General features: G+C 53.1%; 2 protein-coding genes across 9 annotated transcripts in view; one reads left to right on the top strand and one right to left on the bottom strand.

Moving 5' to 3' along the window:
- The window catches only part of PASK (PAS domain containing serine/threonine kinase), a 39,625-nt gene extending 33,856 nt beyond the window's left edge, over positions 1-5,769 (bottom strand). For 3 of the 6 annotated variants that reach the window (XM_082631398.1, XM_082631403.1, XM_082631402.1), the window contains exon 1: positions 4,907-5,071. The gene's annotated coding sequence lies outside the window, so the exon portion shown is untranslated. The other 3 variants (XM_082631400.1, XM_082631399.1, XM_082631401.1) reach the window with 3 other exon arrangements.
- Positions 5,770-5,789: 20 nt separating this feature from the next.
- Positions 5,790-27,246, top strand: PPP1R7 (protein phosphatase 1 regulatory subunit 7). Of its 3 annotated transcripts, none has more exons than XM_082631407.1 (10): positions 5,790-5,971; positions 8,853-8,993; positions 11,988-12,043; positions 12,736-12,801; positions 13,393-13,523; positions 13,947-14,109; positions 15,547-15,663; positions 16,517-16,621; positions 19,954-20,040; positions 26,150-27,244. In XM_082631407.1, exons 1-10 carry the CDS (start codon positions 5,920-5,922, stop codon positions 26,324-26,326), a joined length of 1,095 nt encoding a protein of 364 aa, XP_082487533.1. In that variant the 5' UTR covers positions 5,790-5,919; the 3' UTR covers positions 26,327-27,244. The 3 variants fall into 3 exon arrangements, with proteins under 3 accessions (XP_082487533.1, XP_082487534.1, XP_082487535.1); XM_082631409.1 differs by having other exon boundaries at positions 5,905-5,971; positions 8,853-8,981; positions 26,150-27,245; XM_082631408.1 differs by lacking the exon at positions 8,853-8,993 and having other exon boundaries at positions 26,150-27,246.
- Positions 27,247-27,689: the final 443 nt, after the last annotated feature.

The raw sequence follows: 27,689 nt of genomic DNA, 5'->3' as shown, positions 1-27,689 counted from the left end.
AAAAATGGAAAAACACAAACATGTGGAGGCTAAACAGGCTACTTAACAAACAATGGATCAATAAAGAAATCAAAGAGGAAATGAAAGAAAAAAAAAAAAACCTCAAGACAAATGAAAACAGAAATGCAATGAGCCAAAATCTATGGGACACAGCAAAAGCAGTTCCAAGAGGGAAGATTATAGTAATTCAGGTTTACCTCAACAAACAAGAAAAATCTTAAACAATCTAACATTACACCTAAAGGAAATAAAATAAGAAGAACAAAGCCCAAAGTTAGTAGAAGGAAAGAAATAATAAAGATCAGAGTGGAAACAGAGATAAAAAATTAACAAGATCAATGAAACTAAGAGCTGGTTCTTTCAAAAGATTAAACAAAACTTATAAACCTTTAGCCAGATTCATCAAGGGAAAAAAAAGGGAGGGTACAGATAAATAAAATCAGAAATGAAAGAGGAGTTACAACTGACACCACAGAAATACAAAGGACCATAAGAGATTACTATAAAAAGTTATACACCAACAAATTGGACAATCTAGAAGAAAGGGATAAATTCCTAGAAGCATACAATATTCCAAGTGACTGAATCAGGAAGAAATAGAAAATCTGTACAGACTGATTACTGGTAGTGAAACTGCATCAGTAATCAGAACACTCCCAACAAACAAAACTCCAGGACCAGGTGGCTTCACAGGTGAATTCTACCAAGAAGAGTCAATACCTATCTTCTTCAAACTATTCCAAAAAATTGAAAAGCAAGAATCACTCCCAAATTCATTCTACAAGGCCAGCATTACCCTGATACCAAAACCAAACAAAGACACTACAAAAACAATCACAGGCCAATATCCCTGACAAACACAGATGCAAAAATCCTCAACAAAATACCAGCAAACTGAATTCAACAATACATTGAAAGGATCATACACCATGAGCAGGTGAGATTTATCCCAGAGATGCAAGGGTGGTTCAGTATCTGCAGATCAATCAACATGATACACCACATTAACAAGACAAAAGATAAAAATCCTACAATCATCTTAATAGATGCAGAAAAAACATTTGACAAAATCCAATTTCCATTTATGACAAAAAATTTTAACAAAGTGGGTATACTGGGAATATACCTCAACATAATAAAGGTCATATATGACAAAACCACACCTAACATACTCAATGGTGAAAAGCTGAAAGCTTTTCGTCTAAGATTGGGAAGAAGACAAGGATGCCTACTCTCACCACTTTTATTCAACATAGTATTAGAAGTCCAAGCCTAAGCAATCAGACAAGAAAAAGAAAAGAAAGGTATTCAAACTGGAAAGGAAGAAGTAAAATTGTCACTATTTGCAGATGACATGACACTATATATTAAAAACCTTAAAGATCCCACCAAAAAACTATTAAAACTAACAAGTGAATTCAGTAAGGTTACAAGATACAAAATTATATAGAGACATACATATATATATATATACACATATGATCGAATATTACTCAGCCAAAAAAAGAATGAAATCTTGCCATTTGCAACAACATGGAAGGATCTAGATGTTCTTATGCTAAGCAAAATAAGCCAGAGAAAGACAAATACCATATGATTTCACTTATATGTGGCTCTAAAAAACAAAAAACAAAACAAATGTAGAAACAAAACAGAAAGACTCATAAATACAGAAAAAAAACCTGGTGGTGGCCAGAAGGGAGGTAGCTGGAGGGATTAGTGAAATAGGTGAGGGAGATTAAGAGCTACAAACTCCCAGTTACACAATAAATAAATCACAGGGATGTAATGTAGGGAATATAGTCAACAGTATTGTAATAATTTTGTATGATGACAGATGGTTACTAAACTTATTGTGGAGATCATTTCCTAAAGTATATAAATGTCAAACCACTGTGTTGTACACCTGAAACCAATACTGTATGTCAACTATATTTCAATTTTAAAAAAGGAAAAGAAAAAGAAAAATGGGCAATAGATAGAAACAAGAATTTCACAAAATCCTATAAACCTATGACAAGAAGCTTAACTTTATTAGCATAATCATGACAATTTTACACCTACTAAATCAGCAAAAATTAAGAATCTAAAAATTCTAATACCAAATGTTGATAAAGATGTGGATCAATGGGAAGGCTAACAAATTAATATAATCTCTTTAGAAAACAATTTAAGTCAAACATTCTCCTTCTCTGACAGTACTTTCCACTCTTAGATTTACATTCTATAGATATTCTTCCACATGGGTAGCAAGTCACACTCAAGAACGTTCAGGGCTGTATGGTTCATAACGGCAAAAGAAAAAAGAAAAGAAAAAACCTAAACATTTAGCAATTAGAAAATAGATTTAAAATTCTGGTATATTCATGCTATGAATTATAGTAGTGAAAACAAATTCTATACACACAAGGATAAACGTTAGCAATATAAGTGAAAAAAATCAAGTTACGAAAGACTATCGGCAATAGGATTCCCTTTCTATCACACCCCCCTCATCTAAATATATTGTTTAGGGGTACACAGTTATGTGACAAACCCAAACTTCAGGCAGGAGATGTCCTATGAGGGTCCAGCAGCAACCTGCAATGAGGGAGGGCACAATGGCCCAGGGTCTCCCAGTTCCTAATTTGGGTGGTGAGTTTAAACATGTTCACTTTACTGTTTTGATTTGTGACTAATATTGCAAATGAATCAACTAGTATATACTGGAAAATTGAGATGTTTTACACGTACATGTCTATATCCCGCACAGGACCCTAAAAAGTAATAGCTGGCTATGAACCAAATGGTGAGTAGGAAGCAAGAAAGAAGCAAAATAATAAACTTATTAGAATGTGTTGCTCTCCTTCAAGTAGCAACATTTAAATGTCACAGGTTGATATTTCCTTCTTTAAGCATCTCAATGCACTAATTATTCTGCAATAACTAACAACAACATGATCATATTTCAGTTTTCCACTTCTATAACCAGCCTATAGACAAAACCCAGACGACCTGATTAGGACTTCAGACTACACAGTGCTATAAAACTTTACTTTGTAAAAGGAAGTAATAAAACTCTTCAGAACACATTGTAAATATTATAAAAGTTTACTTTGTATAATAAAACTGACAAGAAACAGGGAGAGGAAGGAAGGAAATGTGGAGAGAGGAGGAGAGAACAAAATGCTTTGTCCCTCCTGAGGGGAAGTAAATGGTGTCTAAAGTTGATAAATCAAGAAGTGGACACAGAAAAGACAATCCCTTTTCCCTTGGTGCCTCCTGTGCTGTTTGCAGTCTGCCGAGCAGTTCAGCATTGCACAGCACATTCAGGCCACAGCCCCAGGCTGGCCCCTGAGAGCACAGACCCTAGCTTCACACAGCCTTAGATCTCTTCCTTTCTTACAAGTTCAGTTTTGACTCAGGCCTAATCCAGGACTAGGTTTTTAGAATAGGTGTTGTTTTTTTGCTGTGTGTGTGTGTTTTCTTTTTTTGTGTGTGTGTGGGGGTATTATTTTGTTTTGTTTTGTAGCCACTCTGAGCAGAAGATGTAGGAAGCTGGACCCAGAGAGCACCTGATGGTGCTTCAGAGCAATCCTACTCCCGTTGCTAGTTTTGATTCCAGAAGGTGTGAGTGACACTCCCCACCCCCCACCAAACAGGAGGAGAGGTTTGCAGGGAGCTTCTGGAATAGTACTCCTTGCTCTTATGGGTGAACTTCTGGAGGCCACCGACCTCCTCCCACTAGAACAAACGCAAGGAAGCAAAGAGCTCCAACTGCTCCCACCACTGCTATACAAGTGAGAGCAGAACCAGCCTCAGGATGAAGCTAACACGGTGGCGAGCAGAGCTGAAAATGGCAAGAGGTCATTTCGAGCTACTGGATGAACCTACCGCAAAACATGCCTTCCTCTGGACTTTAGGCTTGGGGGCCCATAACTTCACTCACCGTCAGACCCATTTTGAGACTGTCTCTCTGTTTCTTGCATCAAGGCGTCCTACAGAGTATCCAGGATGATGGCTGCTGTGAGGGAGGGTGTAAGCAAAGGGCACCTCTCAGACCTGAAAGGTCCTCAAAGGCGTGCTGGAGGAGGCACCAGAAGGGCCGAGCCCAGCAAAGTGGAGTGAAGAGGCCTCCCAGGCAGAACCACAGTAAGGGAAAGATTCCCACAGAGCCCTTGGGGAGGAGTTCAGCGCACAGGAGAGTCGGTGGAGATGGGCCTGGAGAAGCTGGTTGGGATTCCCAGGGCCTCCTATGCTGGCCCAAGCAGCACGGATCTTATTTAGAGGTCTATGCTTGGAAGTAACCTGACCAGTGGGGGAGGAGGGGGGAGTTACAGTCATCCAGGCAAAACATTATGAGGTCTTAACTTAAAGCAACACCAGAAAGACGGAGAGGGGAAGCCACAAGAGAAATTAGACACAGAATTGATATAGGTTTACTGGGCGAGATGTGGAAGGTGAGGGGATAAAAGTCGTCAAGACCGCATCCCAAGGCCACGGCGCTTGTCTAGGAAAAGAAACACTGGTGAGGAGGTTAAAGATAAAGCCCAGGCGTGTAGTGGGGACGTCGGGAAGCAAGGACATGGCGCTACAGCCCAAGGCTCGCCCCACAAACGTCTACTGAGAAGCTCCTACGTGCCGGGCACCGTGAGCCGAGAGCGAGATGCGGTCTCCCTCCTCCTAGCCCCCTTCCAGTAGGGGGACAAGGCGCACACAGTCCCTCTAGGGGCGAGGACGGAGCGCCAGGTGGGGCCAGGCCGAGGCCAAGACCCCGAGGCGCGCAGAGAGACGGGCGCGGGCGCGGGCGCGGACGGGGGCAAACGGCCGCAGGGCAGCAAGCGGGCCACCACCCGGCCGGGCCGCACGGAGGGAACGCGGGCGGCGCGGGGGGGGCGGGCCGGCTCCCCCTGTGCAGGTAGCTCACCTGAGACCGCAGAGTGTCACGCGCCGACCTCCCATCACCCGCCGGGAGGGAGCCCATCCGCGCCTCTATCCCCACCGACCAATGGCAGAGCGACGGATACCGATTGACAGTACCCACGGGCCAACCGCTAGCGCCTGTGGGCGGGGAGGCAGCGAGCCCGGGAGGAGGCGCCCGCGCTAACGGTTGCCGGGGACGCACCGGAGTCTGTCTACGGCGCCTCGGAGGAGCCAAAAGAGACAGGGCCTCCACCAGCACGGTCCGCGGACGCCGTTTCCTCTGGTCTCAGGAAGGGTGAGCAGCGCGGAGCTCGCCCCTCGGAGACCTCGACCTGAAGGCGGGGAGCGCAGGGCGGCTCCCTCACGGCCCACGATGCCCGCGGAGCCGGGGGCCGACGGGGGCTGCGGCGCCCTCAATGGCCGGGTCGGCGTCCCGGGCCCCGACCGGCTCTCCCGGCACCTCGGGCGGACCCGCTAGCGGACAGGCCCCGGGCCCGGAACGAGCGCGGGCGCCCTGAGCTAAGCGTTGACTGGAAGTGGCCCATTCACACGGGCTCAGTCCGCGCGGCGACGCCGGGACAATGTCGGCACATTGTGCAGACGCTGAGGCCCGGAGGGGCCGGGGATGCGCTCGATTGACCCGCACTTTGCAGCCCCACGCAGGGACCCGCCCCGCCGTGTCCGGTCACCAGCCCACGAGCCCAGAGCGGCTCCCAGACTCCTCTCCGCTGTCCTGCAGGCTCGGCTCCGTGCGTGCGGCCCCGACTATCCCTGCCCTCATCCTGCTCCCCGCCTCCAAAGCCTCCCGTGCGCTAATTACCTGTCAGCCGGGTGGTGTGGCTGGCGGCGCGGGGGCTGAGGGCGGGCGCGGCCTCGAGGAAAGACTACAATTCCCATGAGGCTCTGGGGTCGCGCAAGCGTCTGTGATTCCATTGGCTGGGAAAGCTCTGAGCTGGGAGCCTTCATTGGCTGAGGGGCCTGAGGCGATAGATACCGGAAAGGGGAAGAGCAGCCAACATGGCGGCGGAGCGCGGCGCGGGCCAGGCACAGTCGCAGGAGATGATGGAGGGTGAGTGGCCACGCGGGGCGGCGACCGAAGGGCCTAGCGGGCGGGGGGCGACGACCCGTACCGGCTTTGCCCGGGAGAAACGGGGCGGCCCACCTGCGGCCGCGGCTCGGACCCCGCCGCGCGAGCCCCCTGACATCTGCCAGCCGGCAGGGCGGGGGTGGTCCCGGACCCGGGACCCCGTGCTGAGGCGGTAGCGGCCGGGAAGGCGCGGGCGGCCCGGGAGGTGCCGGACCTAGGGCCGGGGCCAGCGGCGGGGCGAGCCGGGCGCGTGGGTGGGGACTGAGGGCGCGGTGGTCCCACAGCCCCGGCGTCCGCCAGCTGGTGGGAGCCTCGCACCGAGTTCCTCAGCCAGCCCCGCGAGTCCCCAGTCCCGGGGCAGCTGACGAGGAAACAAGGCGCGGGGCTCCCTGGGACTCGCCCGAGTCGGGTCATTGGTGAACGTGGCGGGGGTGGAGAAGGGTCCTCTCGAAAGTGAATGAATGGGTCGTGGGGAAGAAGTGACCAGGAGCCAAGAGCTGAGTTACAAATCGACGGTTTCCTGCTTTCAAAGCGATCATAGTTCCAAAAGGACTAAATCAAACTCTTCCGCTTTGTTGAAAAACAGTATATGCATGTTATGTGTGCATATAGTTACATACATACGCTTACCGCAATTGGAGAGCCAGTCATGTCTTCGAGTGCTTCTGTACTTTTCGATCCGCTGGTCTCATGAGCGCTCCGGAAGAGCAGCCACAGTCTCCAGTGTCAAGTGCTAGGGAAGCGGGGGCGGCGAAAGAAGAGTAGGCATGTTGTGAGTGATGGCTGCACAACCAACGCCCGCTCTGAGCTGAATCGTGAAAGATAACTATAAATCAGCCAGGTTGGAGATAGGCTGAGGGAAAGAGCAAAGGTCATTTCAGGTGAAGGAAACCACACAAAGGCAAAGGGGTGTGAAGGAATGTGACCTGTTTGGAGGAGAGTTCAGCCAAGAGTGGCACAGTCATACTGAACGAGGGAGAGTGCCGGTGAGGCTGGCAGGAAAGGTCGTGGGGGGCCTTGGTGGAGGGGAGAAGCACATGAAGGGTCTTGGACTTTCAGACCGTTAGGTCTTTTTAAGCAGGGAAACGCCTCTTCTTATCCCCCTCTTCCCACCCTCCCACCTATTCCCACTTTCTCTTTAGCTGTTTCCGTGTCTTGGTAAATGGCAAGTAGGAAACCCGGGCAATTCCTTCTCTCCGGCTGCCACCCATCCAGTTAATCAACAAGCTCTGCTGCCCCTGCTTCCTTAATATCTCCAAATCTTTAATACCTCTCCCATTCCCACTGCCGATACCTTGAGCCAGTCCATAGTCCCCGGTGCCGCATAGTCACCTCATGTGCTGATCTGCTGTCCCATGCCCCTGTCCCTTGGGAGAGAGTCCCAAGTTTCACTTTGGCTGCCCTTCATTAGCTAAGCCCCTCCCACCCTGGGCTCCGCTGCACCAGACCATTGCCCAGTAGAACTTGCTGTCCCTTAGCCTTGACCACCTGTGCCTGGTAACAACTAATTTATTACATGTCTACGTACGTGTCATGCACATGTTTTTGTGCCTAACAGCAACTCTGAGATGCAGGTACTATACTAGCTCCTTCTACAGGTGAGGAGACTGAGGCTTGGAAAAGAAAATAACATGCCAAAGCTGTGTCTGTAGAGACAAGATGCAAACTCAGGAAGAGTCAGTGGCATTCCAGAAATTTTTGGAGTCAAAGATGAGATTTGGACTTTAGAATAAGATCAGATTCTCTAGCAATGGAGAATAGATTAAACAGCCAGACAAGCCACTGAGGGACCAGTTAGGAGGCCAGGCAGGAGCCGAGGCCACAGGTAATGAGTAGCTGATCCAAGGCAGTTGCCAGGGCAGGGAAGAAGGAATGGGTTTGGAGGTTTTAGGGGTGGATTTCATCAGGACTTATCCAGCAGTCCTTTCCTGGGTGCTGCTTTGCTAGGCTCAGCGGGAGATACAAAGGTGAAATAGCTGCTTTCCCCTCAAAGAGCATATACCCCTTTGTAAATAAGCTGTAGTGGAGAAAAGAGAATACTTTCAGTGTGGTTGATGACTCCAAGTAATCCAGTAGTGCTCCAGGTCTTCCACAGATTTCCAAAAGAGTTGCAAAAAAAGTTAGGAAAAAGGGAAATTATTTGACAGTCTTGCCAAAGAATTTTTACCAGTCTGCCACATTTAATCACTGCCTGATTTGCTAATTCAAAAAATATTTATTTACCAGCCTTTCAAAACTGTGTGCTGGTGTCACGGTGCCCTGGCATTCAGCATCAGTGACTTCATGGGGCATTTAGCACTACTGGCTGTCTTCTCCTTTTTCTAAAGCTCCCCGCTGCCCACAGTCTGATTTGAGTTAGTCTTGATTTCTTTCAGAACGAGGGCCTGTGAACTGGGCTGGTTTTCTTGGCCAAATGGATAGTGGAGCATGGATGAAGGTATGTGGCGGGAGGGTCACATGGTCCCCTCTACGTGGACATCCAGGCCAAAAGGGAGCCAGACAGGAGGTGCTTCTCTGTGTGTTACCGCTAGGGCGTTTAATCACAAACCACCCAGGCCTTCCAGAACACCTGGTAATTCTTCACGAGTTCCTTGAGGGCAGGAATAGTATGTCACTCACTTTTGTACCCCTGTGGCCTCCCTGCTGTGCCCCCTTCCCATCCACCACAGTTCCCCCCTCCACTGGATGCCTCAGGTGGTACCCGGGACATCCATGGAGAACACTCAAATGCTTGTTGAACTGAGTTCAACAAACATTTTTGAATGAAGTCTCTTTGACTTCCAACTGGATGTCAATCTGTTACATGTTCCTCAGAGGGCCCCCTAACATGGGTGTGAGTTCTTATGGATGTGTGTGGGTTCAGTTGACAGGCGGGTGGAATCGGAAGAGTCGGGCGACGAAGAAGGGAAGAAGCAGAGCGGCGGGATGGTGGCCGAGCTCAGTGCGCACAGCCTGAAGGACGGAGAGGAGCGGGGGGAAGAGGACCCAGAAGGTACCAGGCCGAGTTAAGAACCTTAAACTAACTAAGCGGGAGGAGGATGGGGCTCGGTGGCACGTGATGGGCCCCCGGGTGGCGCCCGGGCGTTTGTCTGGCTGACTCTGGAGGCCCTCGGTGGGTGGCCAGGGGCGGTGGGCGTAGGCACTGGGAGTAGGGCGCCCTCTGAGGTGCTCCCTGAGCCACCTATGCACTTACGGCCCTCGCAGGCAGGATGAACTTCTCCCTAATTCCATTGAAGGCAAATACTGATGATATTGATACTAATGTGTCATCTGAAACAGAACCAGAAGATTGTTTTATTAACCACGTGTTCAGAAAGTGAGATTTGAAATGAACAGTTTGGCTAAGCGTGCTCTCTTTTCCTACCGTGGACGGAAACTAATTGTCTCAGTCATTTCTGAGTCCTGCTCCACCAAACTTACAGGCCTGAGGATCAACTTCTAAATTGGTTTAATGATTAACAACAACAAAATGAATTTAGAGATGAGAAAAGTAAGTTCTCAGCCTGTAATGGTGGGTTTTCACCCTCCCAAACTATGATCTGAGCCTTTTTTTGTATTTTCTTTGCTTGCTTAGAAAATCAGTTTACATTCAAAGGAGTGAGAGAAACCATACAAACAGACAAAAAGATGTCCAAGATATATTATTAGGTGAAAAAAGCAAATTTTTTTACAAATGGTATGCATGTTAAAATCTTATCTTTATTTTTAAAATGATAATAATAGTATGTAGTTTTACTTACTTAAGAGAGAAAACACATCAAACTGTTGGCCTGGGGGGCGCCGGGGGACGGTCTCTCTAAACAGGAGGTTTGAGAGGGTCTTGTACCTTCTGCATTTTCTAGATTTATACACAGTTTATGGGTATTTAAAGTATTAATAGTCATGCATTACCGTTATGGTAATGAAAACAAAACGAATTTTAAAAATAACATCGTGCTCTGTGCCAGTGAAGATGATTGGTAACTATGGCAACCTAATTTTAAGGCAAAAGGAGATTACCACAAAAGTACCAGTCACATTACTTTGGAACTTCAGTGTCGATATTCTGGAAGTGATGTGGGTGGAATAAGTACACGGGAGTGATAGGTGAAAGCTCTTGTTGCTGACTAAGTCACAGGAGGGCCAAGCGGTGGGAGTGTCACCTGCCCTCACATCTGAATGCCTGGCATGTTGACCGAGCCCTGTCATGGGCTCTCCCCTGGCTCATGAGCACAGGCTCACTGCGACTCGCCCAAGGGTACGTGGCTACAAAGTGGAGCCCCTGGACTGGACCCCGACTTGTCTAGATCCGGTGTTCTTTCTTCCAGGCTACTAGCTTGTTAAAAGTCCTGGGAAGGTGCATTTTTATGGGTCCTTAGAGAAACCAGGACTTGCTCCTGCCTGTACTTGCTTAGATCTTAAGTTCAAGTAAAACAAATTCAAACGTGACAACTGGTACCATTCACTTATTTTCTATAAGTTGTTTTAAAACTTAAAACATACAGGATAGGTTTGGAAAGATGGCTGGTAACTTTGTTTCAAAGGTTAAGCTGCCATTTTGAGCACTGCCCTGTGCTGGATGTCTTACAAACAGAACCCTTTAAGCCTTGTGACCATGTGTCCTGGACACCCTGCCTTTGTTGTAGTATGCGTCTTTCGTTGCAGCTTCCTGAGTTCAGGCCGTTGGCTGTGCTGACTTTTGTAGGGGGATCGTTTGGGCATATCTCTTGGTTTTGCCCAGCTCCTTTTATTTAATTTTTGGGTTGGTTGACATCTTGTAAAGCTATGGCTGAACTAGAGTAAATGACATGTTTTTTTAACTAGCCATTGTCGGTGGTTATGGAAGAGGCTGTGCGGTGAATTCAGCCAGTGTGGCGCCAGGACGTCTTTGTCAGGCTGGGCCTGCATCGGGCGTGCCTCTCCGAGGCCTCCAGTCCAGCCTTCAAGCCGCCCCATGCTGGGGGGCGCTGGGGGCGTGAGGCCGGGGCTGTGAGCCTGCTCAGCCGCAGGAGCAGACGCAGTGTTGCCGTCGGGGAGAGGCAGCTGAAGGACGCAGGCCAAACGGTAGCGGTGACCAGTGGTCCCTGGGGGCACAGGCCAGACAGCAGTCACCGCGCTGCCCCCGAGGAGGAGCCTCTCCAAGGCAGGCGGCCCAGTTTCTTCAACAACAAATTGCAAGAACAAACGGAGACTTTATAGAAATGCCCTCCGGTTACAGTGTGTGGCCTCATTCAGATCCTAATGCACGCAGGCTGGGGAGAGCGTTTAACCCTTTTAGACGATGTGCTGCAGTAGGCCCAGAGCCCAGCGCGGGAGCAGCGGCCGCCCTCCTCAGGCCCCCGGACGGAAGGCCCGCTCTCTAGGGTGGACTGGCTCCTCGTCCTGCCCGGCAAGAGGGGCATGGAAATTGCTCAGCGAGGCTCTTCGATCTTGTCTGTTGAGCTGAGCTTCATTTTGTTTCGCTCTTTGCAGACAGACGTGTTTGTAGATGCTGGGCCACTTTCCAAAGCAATAAAAGGCACATCTTAGAACATCTGGTGTGCCCAGCATGATCTATATTCAAATGACCTGATTTCTTGTCACAGACAAGAAGGGAAAGACTGGGAGGCAGGCTGCCACCAGGTATGCAGCTTCAGGCATCACCAGGAGGTGGCAGTGGGCAGCTTCCCTGCCCCTGGCTGGGGTCACTTGAGGCTCGGTCACCGTTCCCCCTCCCCCGGCTTTTCTGACAACAGCGTCAGACTGCATTTCCCTTCCTGAGAAGTTGTGCGGCACAGATGGAAGTTTGGAGGCGTTTGCTGAGTTCAGGAAACTGAGGATCTTGAAGGGTGACCATTGTCAGACAGCTCTTAGCTCCGCCACGTCATCCATGCCCTCCGGGTGTTGCCTGCTGGTTTCTCCTCTGCGTTCAAGTTGGCTCTGTGCTCCAGGCAGCCCAACCCAGCTCTCCGCGGATGCCAGGGCTGCGTCTTCCTGGAGACTGGGGGCTCTGAATGGGCTTTTCTTCTTGTTGTTACAGAAGGACAAGAGCTGCCTGTGGATATGGAAACCATTAACCTGGACAGAAATGCAGAGGTAATGCCGCCTGCTCACCCCAACCTCAGGGGGCATGGTGACAGAGCATTCTGACCGTCAGGGTATCTTTTACGAGGGTACCAGATTAGCGAGTGATTTCCCTGGAAGGAGTTGTCTGAGCCTGTCTCCGTTGGCTCAGAGACCCTGTGTTCTTACTGTTTTTAATACCAGTGATTGACCTGCCATTTCTATTTAACCGAATGAAACGCCTTTGACTCATAAATTATATGGGTCAGATGATTACATTGTACGTGGTGGGGTCCCGCCATCCCCAGCCTCTGAGAAGCACGGCGCATTAATGATCAGGGAAGGGCGGAGCCAGCCGTTGTGTCTAGGCGGCCCGTGGGGCCTCCCCTGAACCCGCAGCCGGCCGTCAGTGGGGACGCGGGACTCAGAGCATGGGCTTGTGCTCTGTGCTAAGGGGGCAAAGGGGTGAGAGTAGGTTTCGCATCCCACCCGCTTGGAGGGTCGGTTTTACATCAAGCCGCTACCCGTGGTAGCTGAACCGAGGAGCGTTTTGCAGCTCGCCTCTGAGTCCCCGCCCCCTGTCTGCGCAGACTCCGTGTAGCACTTCTCCCATTCTCCCCTCACCCTCGCCTCCACCCGCCGCCCAGCCTCCTCGTGGCTCCGATTCCAGGAAGCATGTCTTCAGGCGCTTGCCTGCAGCTGAGCTAGGTCTTGTCTTGTTTCAGGACGTTGATTTGAATCATTATCGCATTGGAAAAATTGAAGGGTTCGAGGTGCTGAAGAAAGTGAAGGTGAGAGGAACTCCGTCCTTGCAGGGGAGGTGACACTCCAGAGTCTGACCCGCCCGAAGGACATCGATAAACCCAGAACAGAGTCAGTTCTGCGCAAGTGACAGTCCTTGCAAAGGTGCCAGGCCGCACCAGGAGCTGCCGTCGGGCACCTTTCCTCCTGAGCCTGGCAGGGTTGCTAGGGCAGACGGCAGGCTGGGTGGCTCGCCCCAGGTTCAAATAGTGGCTCGGGCATGCGGCCGCCTGCAGTGCCTCAGGTCGGAGCCCGCCTGCAGCCGCGCACACCCCAGCCTGTGCAGTCTTTAACTCGCTTCAGTCCAATCTGTTTTTCAGAATTGAGCCCCTGAGGGTTCCCTCTGCTGGGACACAGCACCCCCACTGCCCGCTGCCTCCCTCACTAAGTAGATCTGCTCGGTATGGGGCTTGCCTCCAGCCTCCCTTGGGTGTCTGCCCATCCTTTCCAAGGTCAGCAGCTTTCTAGAAAACGGAAAGGAAAACCGCATCCTCCCACCCGGAAGGCCAGTCCTGTAACAGCGGGCACTTCCTCCTGGCCTCCCTGTTGCCTATGTCAGCTGCCCTCTTTCTGTCCCCTAGACTCTCTGCCTCCGTCAAAATTTAATTAAATGCATTGAGAATCTAGAGGAGCTACAGAGTCTTCGAGAGCTGGATCTTTACGACAACCAAATCAAGAAGATTGAGAACCTGGAGGGACTGACAGAGCTGGAGTGAGTCGTGAAACCCAGGGAGACAACGGAGGGGCCCGTCCAGCCTCCCCAGAACCAGCCCTGGGCCCCAGCTCTCAGGCCCAGGGAGGCCACTTCTGCCCCAGGGTCCTGCCCTGCACCTGGCTCCAGGGGTGCGTTGGCTTGCCTACAGTCCCAGCCTGCAAATTAAACCTGTGGAGACTTTTGGCTGGTCTCTTCGGGGAGGACATGGTCTCTCCCCTCAACACCATCCTGTGAGCTCAGAGGCATCGGGAGCCTGTAGGCTGCCTCCCAGCTCTCCCAGGCCTTCTTGGGCAGCCACAAGATTCCGCCCCCGCCCCCGGGTGAGGCACGGTCCCCCAGGTCGGGGTGCTGCCCCTAAGTTAATTACATTCTAGTTCTGTGTGACCCGGCTCGTTAAAAAAATGTTTTGCCTATTCCCAGGATTCTAGATATTTCTTTTAATCTACTGAGAAACATTGAAGGAGTTGATAAGTTGACACGACTGAAAAAGCTCTTCTTGGTCAACAATAAAATCAATAAAATTGAGAACATAAGCAGCTTACATCAACTGCAGATGCTGGAGCTGGGGTCCAACCGCATCCGGGTAGGTGCGAGCGTGGCGGCAGCGTGGCCTGGACGGTATGGGTGCAGGGTGTGCGGTCGGCTGTATTTTTCATAAGAAAAAGTGCTGACTGGAAGTCAGTATTAATAAGAGCGTGTGCCCAGGTGCAGCGGCCTAGCCTCTCTTCTGCACATAGAGTTCACTTGCTCCCCATTCAAACCAGGATGTAATTCTTACCAAACCTTCCCATTAGGTTCTGCCCGAGGTGAGCTGATCAGCCCCAAACGCTTTGCTTTTGAATGTACTGCAGACTGAAAGTGTCCCAAGGCAGCAGAGGGGTGGCTTGCCGGTGCCTCGCCCCACACCAGGACCGTAGGAAGGAGCACGCAGCCTGGTGCTCGGCTGGCCTGTCCTCCCCTGCTGAGCGGCTGGGGGCAGGGGTTTCCGAGCACTTCTTCCCCTCCCTCCATGTCGCAAGTACCCCTCTGTCCAGCTTTTGGAAGCTCGTAGCACACTGGTCATCCCAGGTTGGCCCTCATGAGCTGGACAGGATGCAAACCAAGAAGAGTGGTTCTGGCAAAGGGCCTCTCACGAGGCTGGTGGTGATACGGCTGAAAATAGGAAAGCAGCACACTTAAAACTAGACAGTGGCCCAGATGTCAGCATTTTATCGAGTATTTCTCTATGGAATCTTCTGAGAGCAAGGTGGCTTGTCACAAGTTGATGCAGAGGCCATAGCAGTTAAGGCTGCCCTCCCTCTGAATCCTCATCCTCGTAGACTGCCCCCAGCCACGTCTTGCTGTGAAGGGCCAGACGAGATGCTCGGTCTGCACTCGCTGGAGGCCCCCTGTGTTCCCGTGCGCACTGAAGGAGCCAGCAGTTAACCTGTTCTGGGAGAGCAGTGAACTCAGAGGAGGGGGCGGCCTGAGGCCTGCTCAGTGGGCGTTGATTAAACCGGCTGCTACCCGAGGCGCTGCGGGAGATCCGTCTCCAGCTGAATGGCGGAGCACCGGCATGGAGCAAGGAGAAGCAAGGAAGCAGGTGGCAGAAACAGGAAGAGGGGCAGAGAGTCAGGGAACGGGGGCACCTGCTCCAGGAGTCCCGTAGGGCATCCCAAGGCCAGAGTTCCCAGCTTCTCTCTCCTGTGGAATGCATTTTAACAAACCCTACATAGAGTCACGTAATAATGTGGCAACTCGGAATTTTAGGACTGGAGGGACCTGAGAATTCCCGAGAGCTCCAGGGCTTGGTGGAAACTCGAGGTCCGGGAGTGAGCCCAAGTAAGGGGGGGGGCCTTGACGCCTCGCTCCCACCCCCACCTTTTCCGTGTTCTCATGTTGTGCTTTCACGTGAGGTTGCATGGGAAATTTTCCAGAGTGGAAAAGTACCTGCCCGATGCCCCGGGTAGCTCTCTCTCCTTGCCCAGAGATCTTTCTCTTCCCCAGGTAGCTAAGTGCTGCCCTGTCCTGATTTTCACAGGCAATTGAAAATATTGACACGTTAACCAACCTGGAGAGTTTGTTTTTGGGGAAAAACAAGATCACTAAGCTTCAGAACCTGGACGCACTCACCAACCTGACAGTCCTCAGCATGCAGGTACTGACTGCCCTATGCCCCGCCCCTGCCGCCCCCATCCTGCAGGCCCAGGGCCCGGGCTTTGATGGGCTCTCTGTTTCACCGTCAGTGAGCAGTTGAGACATTATACTTCACTGACCTTAGACGTGCGTGACACACGCTGGACCGCGGTTTCATTCCCTAAGCATCACGCTCCTTTTCCTAATAAAAGTCCAAGCTGGTTTTTAGCCAAAGGGTCTCTTCAGAAGGTGGAGCTCGTTCCAGAACCTACAGTGCTGGGCTCCACGGTGGAAGCGACTCTCCCGCGTCCATGCAGAGGGCGTGCAGCCTGTCTTGGGGGTTGGGAAGCATGTGGCTGTGCCTCAGCTCCTGTTCCTTTTTGTCAGAAGCAGGCGAGTGGCACCAGGCCCTTGAGGCAGGATGTGGTGGGGTGCTCTGGGGACCGGACCTCAGTGTGGCAGGTCCCCTAAAACCACAGGTGCCTTTTGGAAAGCAGACGTTCCGCAGACTTATTTTAAGAAGAGGGCGTTAGGCTTTAATTTGAGTTATAGTAGATGCTGAAAGAAATGAGAACTGATTTTATTTTAAAATATTCAGTGATTCTGAAATTTTGAATTACTAAATTAATTGAGGTAGACCTTCCCCAAGTAGATGAAAAAGTGAGTGCTTTGCATAAAAGCCTTTAACCCCGCGTATGAACTTTAGCCCAGTACAGCAGACCCAAGAGTTCGGTCTTCCTTTTCTGTGTGTGTGAGTCCCATTCTCGCAGCTGTATCCAGATGCCCCGCCGCCAGGCGCCCACGGTAAGCAGCCCCACTTCCCAGGAGCCACGTGGCTTCGTGCGTCCTCGCTGCTCTGACTCTCCCTCTTGCAGGGCAACCGGCTGACCAAGATCGAGGGCCTGCAGAGCCTGGTGAACCTGCGGGAGCTCTATCTCAGCCACAACGGCATCGAGGTCATCGAAGGCCTGGACAACAACGTAAGCCCGCCGGCCGCCTGTGGGGCAGTGGGGTCGTGGGGTGCCCGACGGGCAGGCAGCACACACCAGCCTCCGGGTGGCTCTTGAGGGGACTCGCTGCCTCTGGAGGTCTGTCCTAGTGACCTTTCCATCCCTCCTCACGCTGGGAAACACAGACGCAGGCGGTCTTTGCTCAGCCCTGAGCGGGCACTGAGCTGAGCTGTGTGTCGCGGGGGTGGATTTACTGCATGGCCCTGTAGGCGTTGGGGAAGATTTTTTAAAAGCAAACCCCGGGGACTTCCCTGGCCGTCCAGTGGTTAGGACTCTGCGCTTCCAGTGCAGGGGCGCAGGTTCAATCCCTGCTCGGGGAGCTAACATCCCACATGCCGCAGGGCACGGCCTAGAAAAAATTAAAGTTAAGAAAAAAGTAAACCCCGGCTGCTGCTAGGTGTCCCTGTCCCACGGAGGGCTAGTGGGCATCAGCAGCCACCCTCTCTTCCTGCTCCGGGCCCCACTTCCCAGCCCACGGGGCCAGCAGCGCCCCCTGGCCCAGATCCTGCACAGTCTCGCTCCCTCCCACCCGCCCCTCAGCAACCCTGCCTGTCCAGCACAGGACAGCCTTAGGGGCGCTGGGCAGGGAGGGGTAGCACTGGCCCTGAGCCCCTAGGAAGCCCCTGCGCCCCTCAGCTGCCTGCAGGCAAACCTGCTTTTTCTCAGTGCAGTATTCAAGACAAATAAAATACTTTTACTCATTCAATTTTACTGGGTTTTTTTTCCTGTTTTGTTGACTTGCCAGCAAGTGTAACCAGATTGGTCACTTCTGTTGTTGTAAACACAGCGTTTCAGTCTTCGTAAAGCCTCCTCTGGCCTTTGCGCCTCAGCCCCTGGGCCTAGCCGCCGTTAGTAATGTTTTCAGGGGAAATCCACGTTCTGAATTTCATTTCACCAACATCTACATACAAAATTTTGGAAAAGCTAGAATTTGCCTACAGTGAGTCCTGTCACCTTTCCCTGCCTTGCAATCAAACTGAGAGTTTACAGAGCTTGTGTGTAAACTGGGTGCACACTCGGCCGGTGCAGAATGGGACCCTGAGGCCAAGTTCTGAGAGGTGCGGCCATGCGGAGGCCATGCGATTGGAGCCGGGCGGCGCCCCTTCTGCTCTTTGGCCTCCCCCCCGCCCCAGTCCCCACGGTCAGCGGAGGGTCCACGCAGGAGAGGGCGTGGCAGCGGTGTGACCCAAAAGAGCAGCGGGGTCCCAGGCACACAGGACAGGGCGAGAGCTTAGGACTGTCCCAGTAGGAGCGCTGCGCCTCGGTCTGGGGTCAGAACCGCAGCCTTCTGGGGCCTCTGCGACAAAACAGAAAAAAAAGCAGTTGTGGCTTTAAAGGTAATCATTGTAAGATTCTTATAATCAAATGAGACAGGCTTTCCTCAGATCTTTGTTCAACTAGAGATCAAATATTCACCTATACTTTCTTCTAAACTTTATCTCTTAATTTATCTGGAATTTACCTTTGTGGTGTGAGGTCAGGCAGTAAGTATCCTTTTCCCAAATGGCAGATCCACCATCTTTACACCACAGCTGAGTCCTCCCCCAGTGCTGCCTCTGTTTGCCCATCTGTGTGCTGGGTCGTCTTCCTGTGGGTCTAGCGGGGATGACTGCATTGTTGTAACCTCTCCTGTGAGTGCTCTCCCCACCCTGTCCCCTTCCTTTTTTTTTTTTAAGCAATTCTTACTGGTTTGCTTTTGAATGAGCTTTCAAAACACTGTCCAGCTCCCCAGGAAAACACGAGGTAGTATTGAGCATATGCCGGAATCCTTGTGCCTGGAGGTTTGGGGCCAGTTCTGGCAGCCGGGTGCCCCTGGTGCTGAGCCCTTCTGCTGGGGCTGCACAAGGGTCACATCCTGCCGCGGGCCGCAGACGCTTTAGCTCAGCCAGTTCCTGTGCTCACACATCCCACACCACCTAGCACCGCAGAGCAGGGGGCAACGGGCCTGCCCTGGCCCCGCCCTGCTGCCCACGGTGGCCCCCTTCTACAGAGTTCTCCTGAGTCCCTGTTTGCTCTGAAAGTCGCCGAGCCCCGCAGGCAGGCGTCTCCTAGCCCGCTGTAGTCACCCAGCTATCTGAGCGGACACCAGGAGCCCAACAGAAGCCAGCGGAAGAGCTCCTCACCGCGTCTGTGTCCAGATGGCGCAGGACACTGTGCCCAGCCCTCAAGGAGTCAGAGGCCAGGGCCTGAGTGCTTCTGGGTCGGCAGAGCTTCTGGCTGCCTGCTCGTGTGTGTGTGTGTGGGCTTTGTTTTTATTTTATTGAGACTTTTTTTAACTTTCCCTTAAAACTTGGTATTTGGAGTTAGAATCCCAGGAACACAGTAAAAAACGTAGGAAGGCAACCCTCAATCAGAAACGAGCAGAGAGGAAGAGAATGTGTTGTCGGAGGCCGTCAACCAACTTGTAATGTTTCCCTTTTGATTTTAGAAAAACTTGCCAATTGGTCTGGTTAAACATACTTCAGCAAACAATGCAAGCTTTTAAAGACTTCATTTTCACTACAGTCTTATTCTGTGAAATCTTGAAACTCTGTGAACTTTAAAAAAAAATTCCTCAGGCTTAGCTGATGTGTGCTGGGAAGTAGGCGTCTGCTGGACATTTCTGGAATAGAGGGTCGAGCACAGCGTTGTATCCACGAGACAGTGCGATCGATGCCTGCCCCACAGCGGGCGAGCCCCGGACGCTGTCCCCAGTGGGGCTGAGCTCCCTCTTTCTTCTCTCCCATCAGCTGTAAATTCCAGGCCAGTGTCCACCCGCTGTCCCTCACTGCCCAGGCGTTCCTCTCTGCCCTTCCTCCTGTGCTGGAAGGAGGGCCCCTTCACCCCCGCCAAGCCCCAGGTTCCTCAGCCCTGAAAGAAGAAGGAAACACTGTTCTAAGGATCAGTTGGAATTGTATGTTTCCTTGGGTTGAGCACTTAAATAGATGCTGCTGCAACTGTTACCCCCTCTTCAGAGCCCCGGCCTCATGTTAGCTGCTCTTCCCGGGACGGGGCGTGTCACTGGGGTCTTTGTGGACCAGGATCTGGGAGCCTGGGGCTTGGCATCTGAAGGAACTAGTTCCAGACCCCAATGGTGAGAGCGCAGTGAGGCAGTCGTGAGGGTTCTGTGTCCTTGGCCTGGTCTGGGGGTGGGCGGGGAGGCTGCAGGACGTGGGCAGTGCTGTCCCCCTGCTAGCACACTGCCGTCCTGAGAGAGCAGCTCACCTCATGGCTCTAGGCTCAGCGCCCAGCGCTGTGTGCATGGTCGCGCGCTCGTTGTTGATCTGAGGTAATCCAGGAAAAATTTTATTTCCTTATTTTAGAACAAACTCACGATGTTGGACATTGCATCAAATAGAGTCAAAAAGATTGAAAATATCAGCCATCTAACAGAGCTGCAGGAATTCTGGGTAAGTTTAATACACAAGGGGTTGATGACACTTCAGCTGAACTGGTCCTGCCGAGTGAAATTCTGTTCGCTCCAGCCCTGGAGGCTGTGGCGTGGATTGGGACTGCGGGCAGGGCTGTAGGACTTTGGTACCCACGCAGGATCTTGGGCCCCGCCACACCCCAGATGTAGACCAAACCAAAGTGGGCATTTTAGAAGATTCTGGGTGATTGCGATTCACATGAAAGTGTGAGAAGCCCTGCGCAGTATACGGTTAGACCCGAGGATTGCCACATGACTGAAGGGCTTCCAGACCCAGCCCAGGGGCCAGTGCACCCAGCGCAGAGGTGTACCGGCACCATGGGAGGAGGTGTCGCATGGGCTTCTGTAGTCAGTCCTCCCGGAATGTGCCTTGTGTTTGCCTCATGGTGACAGTGTTGTCTCGGGAGCAGTGTCACCAAGCCCAGAGGAAGAGAAACAGGGCATAAGATGTCTTGAGACTCCTCTGAGGGGGTGGCAGGATGACCCCCAAGCTGAAGTCCTCAGTGTCAGGGTTCCACACGGGTGTCGTCCTGAAGCACGTTTGTTGCCTGGTGGCCCCTGCAGGCACCACCACACATTCCACCCGGTGACTGCCATGTGCAAGTTGAGCGTCGTCCGGATGCGCTCAGTCTGATCCAAGATTCGTGCTGCGTCTAAGGCATGCTTCTTCCTTGTCTAGCCATCCTGCTGTCCCTGCTTGTGTCCTGGGTGTTTTCCTTTCCTCATCTTAAAAGATCGTCCCGGTTTCCCTAGAGCACAGGTGGCCTGCTGTGAGCATGTCCCTTACCCCTTAGCGGTAGCACTGAGTCTTGGGCGTTGTTAGCACGTGATGCCAGAGCAAGTCTGGGAAGACCAGAACCAGCCTTTGAGAGGCTGGGGGAGCCGAGTGAGTCACCATGAGCCGGGGGTCTGGTGTGCAGCCCACCCCCGGAGGAAGGTGTGGCTAGTGGTAAGCCGGTTGCATTGGAGCGAGGGGATTTGGCTCCGAAGAGGCCAGGGAACCACGCAGAGAAACCGCACAACCAGAGAGGGGTCCCGAGAGGGAGGGCTGGGGTTAGTCCAGCACCCAGGGCACCCAGCAGTAAGACAGTGCCAGGTGTGCAAGAAGGCAGACTGTGGCCCATCACGAGTTGCTGGTGTGCCCCCACCCCCCGCAAGGTGCTGGTATTCACGCCGTGTGTAACCCCTCCCCGTGAGTGTGGGTTGGCCTTAGTGACTCATTTCCAGCCGACAGAATGCAGCAGAAAACAGGATTCCACCCCCGTGATGGGGTTGTGAAAAGACTGGCTTGTCTCCTAGGGGCTCCCCCTTGCTCTCTCTTGAACCCCAGCTTTGTATGAAGTAACAGACACCTTCTTTGATGCCAGCAACATACAAGGCACACGTCCCCTCTGTTGAAGTGATTCTGTTGTGTAAGAAATGTATCTTGGGAATTCTCCCACACCTCAGTTTTGTTTAAAATGTTATTGAATTTGAGGGGAAGTAAATGTAAATTTTCTATGTAAATATTAGCCATCAAAAACCATTGTGATGGAAAATGCATACATCCTATGAAGTTTGGGTCTTGAAAACCATGAGGTAGTCGGCTGGGGAATGTCAGCCAGGACAATGTTCTGTAGCAGAATTCCAGCCCGGGGTTCAGGCAGGATCATCACCCGACGCTAAAACCGTGGATGAGCAGGGCGTTTGCACACGTGCCAAGTGTCGCCCCGCCAAGAATTTGATGATTGCAAAGGGGAGACACGCTCCCCAGAGACATCTGGGCGCCACCAGTGTGTCCACAGCATCAGACTCATCTCCGGTAGTGGGACAGCCTCATGCCTCGTGTCCCTTGATGTGCTTCATCTATGAAGTGTGCTCGCCAGGAATGTTTAGTGTGATGTAACCAAGCATGTAGACCTAACTTCCAGTTGTCAGGAAGCAGAGGGTCCGGGAGAACGAGCTAGGTGACACCACGGGAAGCAGGCGGCTGAATCCAGAACGAGGGCCCTTCTACACAAGTAGCTGGGTGTCTTTAAAGGTCGACTTCATTTAACAGAAAAAAAAATGAGAGAAGGAAGTGGGAAACATTCTAGATGGAAAAAACTAAAAATTGTACCTTCTGGGAGACTCTTTTAAGAAGACGGGCGTACCTGGAAGGTCATACCCCACACCTTGTTCCTTTACATCTCAGTTGTGCAGAACTTGAAAAAAGAGTCATAAAGGCCATTTTTTCTTTTTCCCTCAATGAGGCTTCCAGAGATCCTGGAATTTCTGTGGAGACAATACAGGTGAATGGTTTTGAGTTCCATTTTGGAAAAATACAAAGATAAGAATTTCCAGGGACTTCCCTGGTGGTGCAGTGGTTAAGAATCTGCCTGCCAATGCAGGGGACACGGGTTCAAGCCCTGGTCCGGGAAGATGCCACATGCCTCGGAGCACCTAAGCCCACGCGCCATAACTACTGAGCCTGTGCTCTAGAGCCCGTGAGCCATAACTACTGAGCCCACGTGCCACAACTACTGAAGCCCGCGCGCCTAGAGCCCGTGCTTGTGCTCCACAACAAGAGAAGCCACCGCAATGAGAAGCCTGCGCACGACAGCGAAGAGTAGCCCCTGCTCGCCACAACTAGAGAAAGCCTGCGCACAGCAACAAAGGCCCAACGCAGCCAAAAATAAATAAATAAATATTTTAAAAAAGAAAAGAAAGAATCTCTGAAAGTTACCTGTGTCAAAGACATCCTTTACAATGTGCCATTGGTGGTGAGTAAAACTCCCAGGTCCACATTCACTAAATCCTAGAGAAAACTGCCCTGTGGCTGGCTGTACTGTGGAATACCCTCAACTATAAGACCTGGGGTTTATAAAGATAGTAAGCGCACCACCGGGAACTGACGGGACGGTGGCATTGGAAATGCCATGACGTGTGACACAGGAAGCGCACAGTGTGTGTCAGGCACAAACGACTCTATTGAGAAAGAAGAGGAGATGGCGGCCCTGCCGGAGCATCAGCTGCCAGCGGAGTAGGAGAAGGTTTCTAAGATTCTGCTGTGAAAAGATCTTACTTCTAAGCAATGTAACATTGCTACTTTTATTAAATGAATGTGCTGTTTGCACGTTTCAAGGTAAAAGTGCTTAAGGCATGCGTGTCTTTTTCGTGATTCTCCACTGCAGCGGCCTCTTTCTGGTAACCGAGCAGCTGCAGCCACTGCCACGGGGGATATTGCTTCCCTCTGGTTCTGATTTTGCACACTTTGCGTTGGCCACATGGGCAGCTCATGTTGTACAAGAGGAGTGTCGTAGACTAATGCTTAACAGAATACTGTTTAAGGCTTTATCCTGGGAGAGCTCTTCTCCCTTTGAGGTGGAGGCACCAGTGAGTCCTGCTCTGAGTTCCGGGTCCCCCTGACTCCGTGCTCAGAAGCAGGCTTCAGGCCCTCCACAAGGCCGGCCTCTGGGTTTTGGAAATCTGGCTTTCCCAAAGCACGTGGCACACTAGGCCCACGTGAAGTTCTGTGAAAATAGCGTTCCTTAAATAGGCGAGTCTGAGAAACCCTGCATTGTATACTCTCTGGGAGAATCTAGGAGAATCTCTGTGGGAGATTCATAACGTGCAGTGAGTTATTACAGACAAGACTGGCTGTGACAGTGGAACTGGTGCCAGAGTAGCCCTCCCACCAGGAACAGACCCCAAGGCCCGAGGCTGCTCTGTTCAGGCAGTGCACAGCAGGCAGCAGCAGGCCGCGGGCCCTGACAACGGGGATGGCACAGTGAGCCCGGGCTGCCCTGCTCTGCCTAGGAGCGCTTCCTAAGCGGAACACTGCAGTTCTGTGGAGCTGAAGACGCAGAGGTCAAAGTTCATGGCAGCTGGACTCTTCAGGACAAGGCCGGAGAGAGGGGACAGCTGTGCGGAGGAGGGCCCCGGAAGTCCACGTGGGGGTCGCCTGCCGGGCTGCGGCTGAGCGGTGGGCAGTCTGGGCACAAGACCACCCCTCTCGCGGCTCACCCACCAGCTCTGCCGGAGGCGAGCAGAGCTGGGGGACGATGGAGCTCCAGCCCTGCCCAGGTGGGGCTCTCACCAGCACCCTTGACCTCCAGCTAGACACCAAACGGGCCAGGCCTTAGGGGTAAGTACCACAGGCTCAGCTACGACGCCCTCCAGACCCACCCTAATAAAGCCTAGAAGCAAGCTGCAGCAGTGTGTCCAGAGGAGGCCGCGTGCGGAGGTTGGTTCCCACCAGGTCAGAGGGGCCTGACTTCCTGGAGACCCGCCCTGAAGAACTGTGGAACCAAGCCTGTGGCAGTCTCTACACCATCTTAGCCCCGCTGTCCAGTGTTCAACCCAAAACTACTAGATGTACAATAGGAAAACATGATCTGTATTCAAGGAAGAGTCCTGAGAAGCCAAGCCTAGGTTTTCAGTCACCATTTGTGAATGTGGCCCTGGACCTGGAGGTGGCTTGCGGTCTCTTGGTCTTCACTCCCACCTCCAGGCTGCTCTCACCTTCCCCCCGAAGACCCCCAGCACACAGCTGCTCTGCAGCACGGCCGTCATCCTCTCCCTCCCTGGAGACCCCAGTGCTGTGGCGAAACTGGGCCCTTCTCTCAAGAGACTTAATCCAGTGCCTGGTCGGTGCTCGGACCCTCTGTGGTGTCCCCACCAAGTAGCCGTGGATGGGACCCTCAAGGGCCTCGGCTTCTTCACCTCCCACATGTGGACAGATGTCACACCTTCTCTGAGTGGGGCTGCTGCCGTGTGACCTCGGCCACCCCGCCTCTGCCCTCTCAGGTTCCGAGGGAACAGGTCTGCCCCTCCCACTACCGTGTGCATGGCGGGCCCCGGGCCCGGTGTCTCTTGAAGCGTGATTTCTAGAACTGGGCGTGGCCGGAGCGAGGGGGTGAGGCCAGCAGGTGCGGGGCATGCACTCAGGGCAGCTTCCCCGCCCGCCCTGCACACCCAGCCCTGCCACCTGCCAGCTCACGGGCAGCGACGCGCTGGAGCCTCTGCCGTGCGCCTCTCTTGCCAGCGCTACGGTCAGTATGAGGTCAGCCACAGAAGCCGGCGGACACGACATGTCAGGGCTCTTCAGCCTTCCTGGGAGCCAGTTACTGAGCGTTTGCTGGCGCAGCACAGCCAGGAGCCGTGACGGTGATGTCCCCGCGGGTGCCGCCTGAGCCCCCTACCCTCACCCTTCACTCCGGCCATCCAGGGCACGTCTCACGTTCACAGAGGCAGTTCTCTGGTTTGTGTTCACTTGTCCGTCTGCCGTATTCTTTGGAGACTGAAGACTGGTCTCTTGGAGCCCCAGCAGAAGGGCCACGACATCCACGTGACAGGTGTGGACCAAGCTGGGTGACAGGTGCTCCAACCCAGAGGCCCTACGTGCCCTCGCCTTGATGGTGGTTTGAAAAGTGAGAGGTCTCCCCACCCACCGACCCCAGCCCCGCGGGCCTCAGCAGAGCCGGGACGGGGCCTCCTGACCTGCTCTGAGCCCGTCCTCCTGACGTGGCGCATCCTGGACGGGATCAGCCGTGGCACAGCATTTCCTCCACAGAGGCGGGCGGTGGGTGTCCCGGGGGTGCACGCCATCAAGGCCCCTCATGCTGTGAGTGTCCGGCGAGCGACCTCTGGTCTGTTGGCTGTGTTGTCATCAGAGCGCATAGTTAGGCCTTGGGGACAATGGCCGAGGATGGTTTGTAGGAAATACAGCCAAACCGGCTGCAGCACTTTGCCTGGAGACGGGGTGGGGTGGGGTTGTGTTGCTCCGTCTTCCCTCTGCTGAACTGAACATGGACTTGCCCCTGTCGTGGCGCCGTGTCCAGGTTCATCCCGGGTGGGACGCGGCCCGGCCAGGATGTGCCATGATGGATGGAAGGCCCCGTGAGGTGCTGGTCACCCCTCTTCTGAGTGGGGGCCTCGTGCCCCACGTGGGGAGGCTGGGGGGCCAGGTCAGTGTGTCCTGAAGGGGGCGGGGCAGGGCTGTTGTGTCTGAAGGGGGCGGAGCAGGGTCAGTGTGTCCTGAAGGGGGCGGGGCGGGGCTGTCTGTCTGAAGGGGGCGCGGGGCGGGGCTGCAGCCCTAAGGCTTCTCCGCTGCGCGCGTGTTCCCCCAGATGAACGACAACCTCCTGGACTGCTGGAGTGACCTGGACGAGCTCAAGGGCGCCAAGAGCCTGGAGACGGTGTACCTGGAGCGGAACCCCCTGCAGAAGGACCCCCAGTACCGGCGGAAGATCATGCTGGCCCTCCCCACCGTGCGGCAGATCGACGCCACCTTCGTCAGGTTCTGAAGCCCCTGGCCCCTCTCTTCCAAGAGCCCCCCAGCCACGGTTTTTTAGTCCACCCGTTGCTCCTAAAATCATCACTCTATCAACGGTCACAAACCCAATGGCAATAAAAAGGCCCTGAGTGAAAGCTGCCGTGTGCGCCACCTGGACGCCAGTGCTGTCACCTCCGGCCGGTCCGCGTTCCGAGTTAGTGGCCCACAGCCCCGTGCCACCCGTGGCGCTGCTTGTGACCCGTCTCCGTTTCCTCCTCTCAGAGGGAGGTCACAGCCCGCCTGAGAGGGTGAAACAGCAGGTCTGGGAGCGCGTGCCCGGGGGACATCCGGGCTGTCCAGGGCCCTCGGGCCTGGCAGCCCAGAGCTTTGTAGCCTCTTAGACCAGTGGATGCCAATTTTTTTTTATTTTATATATTAAAAAACAAACCTGCAGGCAAAGGATGACTCAGCCCTGTGTGCCGTGACCCCCAGCGCTCTCTTAAAGAGCAGTGGCCGCCCGCCAGGCCTTGCTGGCTGCCTCCCGGGCACGCCCGTTGGTCCCCTGCAGCCCTCGGGGTAGGAGGGGGCCGCCTCCCGCGCACACTGTGCTGTGCCGCGGGCAGGTCTGAGCCCACCTGAGTCTCTCTGCAAGGACTGTCTCTAGAGAGCTGCCCTCGTGGCCACTCGAATACTGCCTCCCCTTCTTACCCCACCGTTGTGCTGGCTTGTTCTTTACAAACTTACATTGACACTCACCCCGAGTGCGACAAGGACCTTGTCATCTCTCGGGGCCCTGGATTTTCCCTTCTGCAGAGTGAGGACCAAACCTCAGGGTTCCCAGGATTCCTCCTTCCAAGACTCGAGCTGCGCTGTCCAGTGTGGGCCCCCTTGTGCCACACGTGGCTGCGTCAGTTCAAGTTTAAATTTGTTAAAATGAAATTAAAAATTCATGTCCTCCGCTGCACTTGCCACACCATAGCCACATCTCGCCAGGGGCAGCCCGTCTCCACGGTCACAGAAAGTCCTACTGGACAGCGCTGCTCTGGAGCCTGTCACAGAGCCTGGGCAGCCGCGTGGGGGGCCAGGAGCTCAGGGGTGACCACCTGCTGGGGTGGCCTGAGGGTGAGGTCACGTCCAAGTCCTGACTCAAATCTTCGCCAGAATCGATTGTGTGACCTGCATCTGTGAGTGTCTCCCTGTTGAAGAGCGAACTCTTGGAAAGGAAAGCAGGGTTAGGTAGGACCTGGCCCCAGAGAGCCCTTGCGTTGCGACCCTAGAATTCTGCCCTTGGCCAGACACTAGCTGAGGACAAAAGAAAGGCATTTTAGAAACACAGGGTTTCAGGATTTGAGTGCCCTTGCCGGAAAGATAATGTGGAGGAGTCCACCCAAACG

The sequence above is a fragment of the Mesoplodon mirus genome, assembly GCF_964341445.2.
Source record: "Mesoplodon mirus genome assembly, chromosome: 8".
Taxonomy (NCBI): domain Eukaryota; kingdom Metazoa; phylum Chordata; class Mammalia; order Artiodactyla; family Ziphiidae; genus Mesoplodon; species Mesoplodon mirus.
Note: the sequence above shows the minus strand (reverse complement) of the source record. Positions and strands in the feature narration are given on the sequence as shown.

What these genes read in the sequence shown, in the direction of transcription:
- PPP1R7 (XM_082631407.1), top strand. Translation starts at nt 5,920, where the DNA reads ATGGCGGCGGAGCGCGGCGCGGGCCAGGCACAGTCGCAGGAGATGATG. An exon ending in ACCTGGACAGAAATGCAGAG is followed by an intron (nt 12,044 to 12,735) that starts GTAATGCCGCCT and finishes GTCTTGTTTCAG; the next exon opens with GACGTTGATTTGAATCATTA. An exon ending in TGGGGTCCAACCGCATCCGG is followed by an intron (nt 14,110 to 15,546) that starts GTAGGTGCGAGC and finishes TGATTTTCACAG; the next exon opens with GCAATTGAAAATATTGACAC.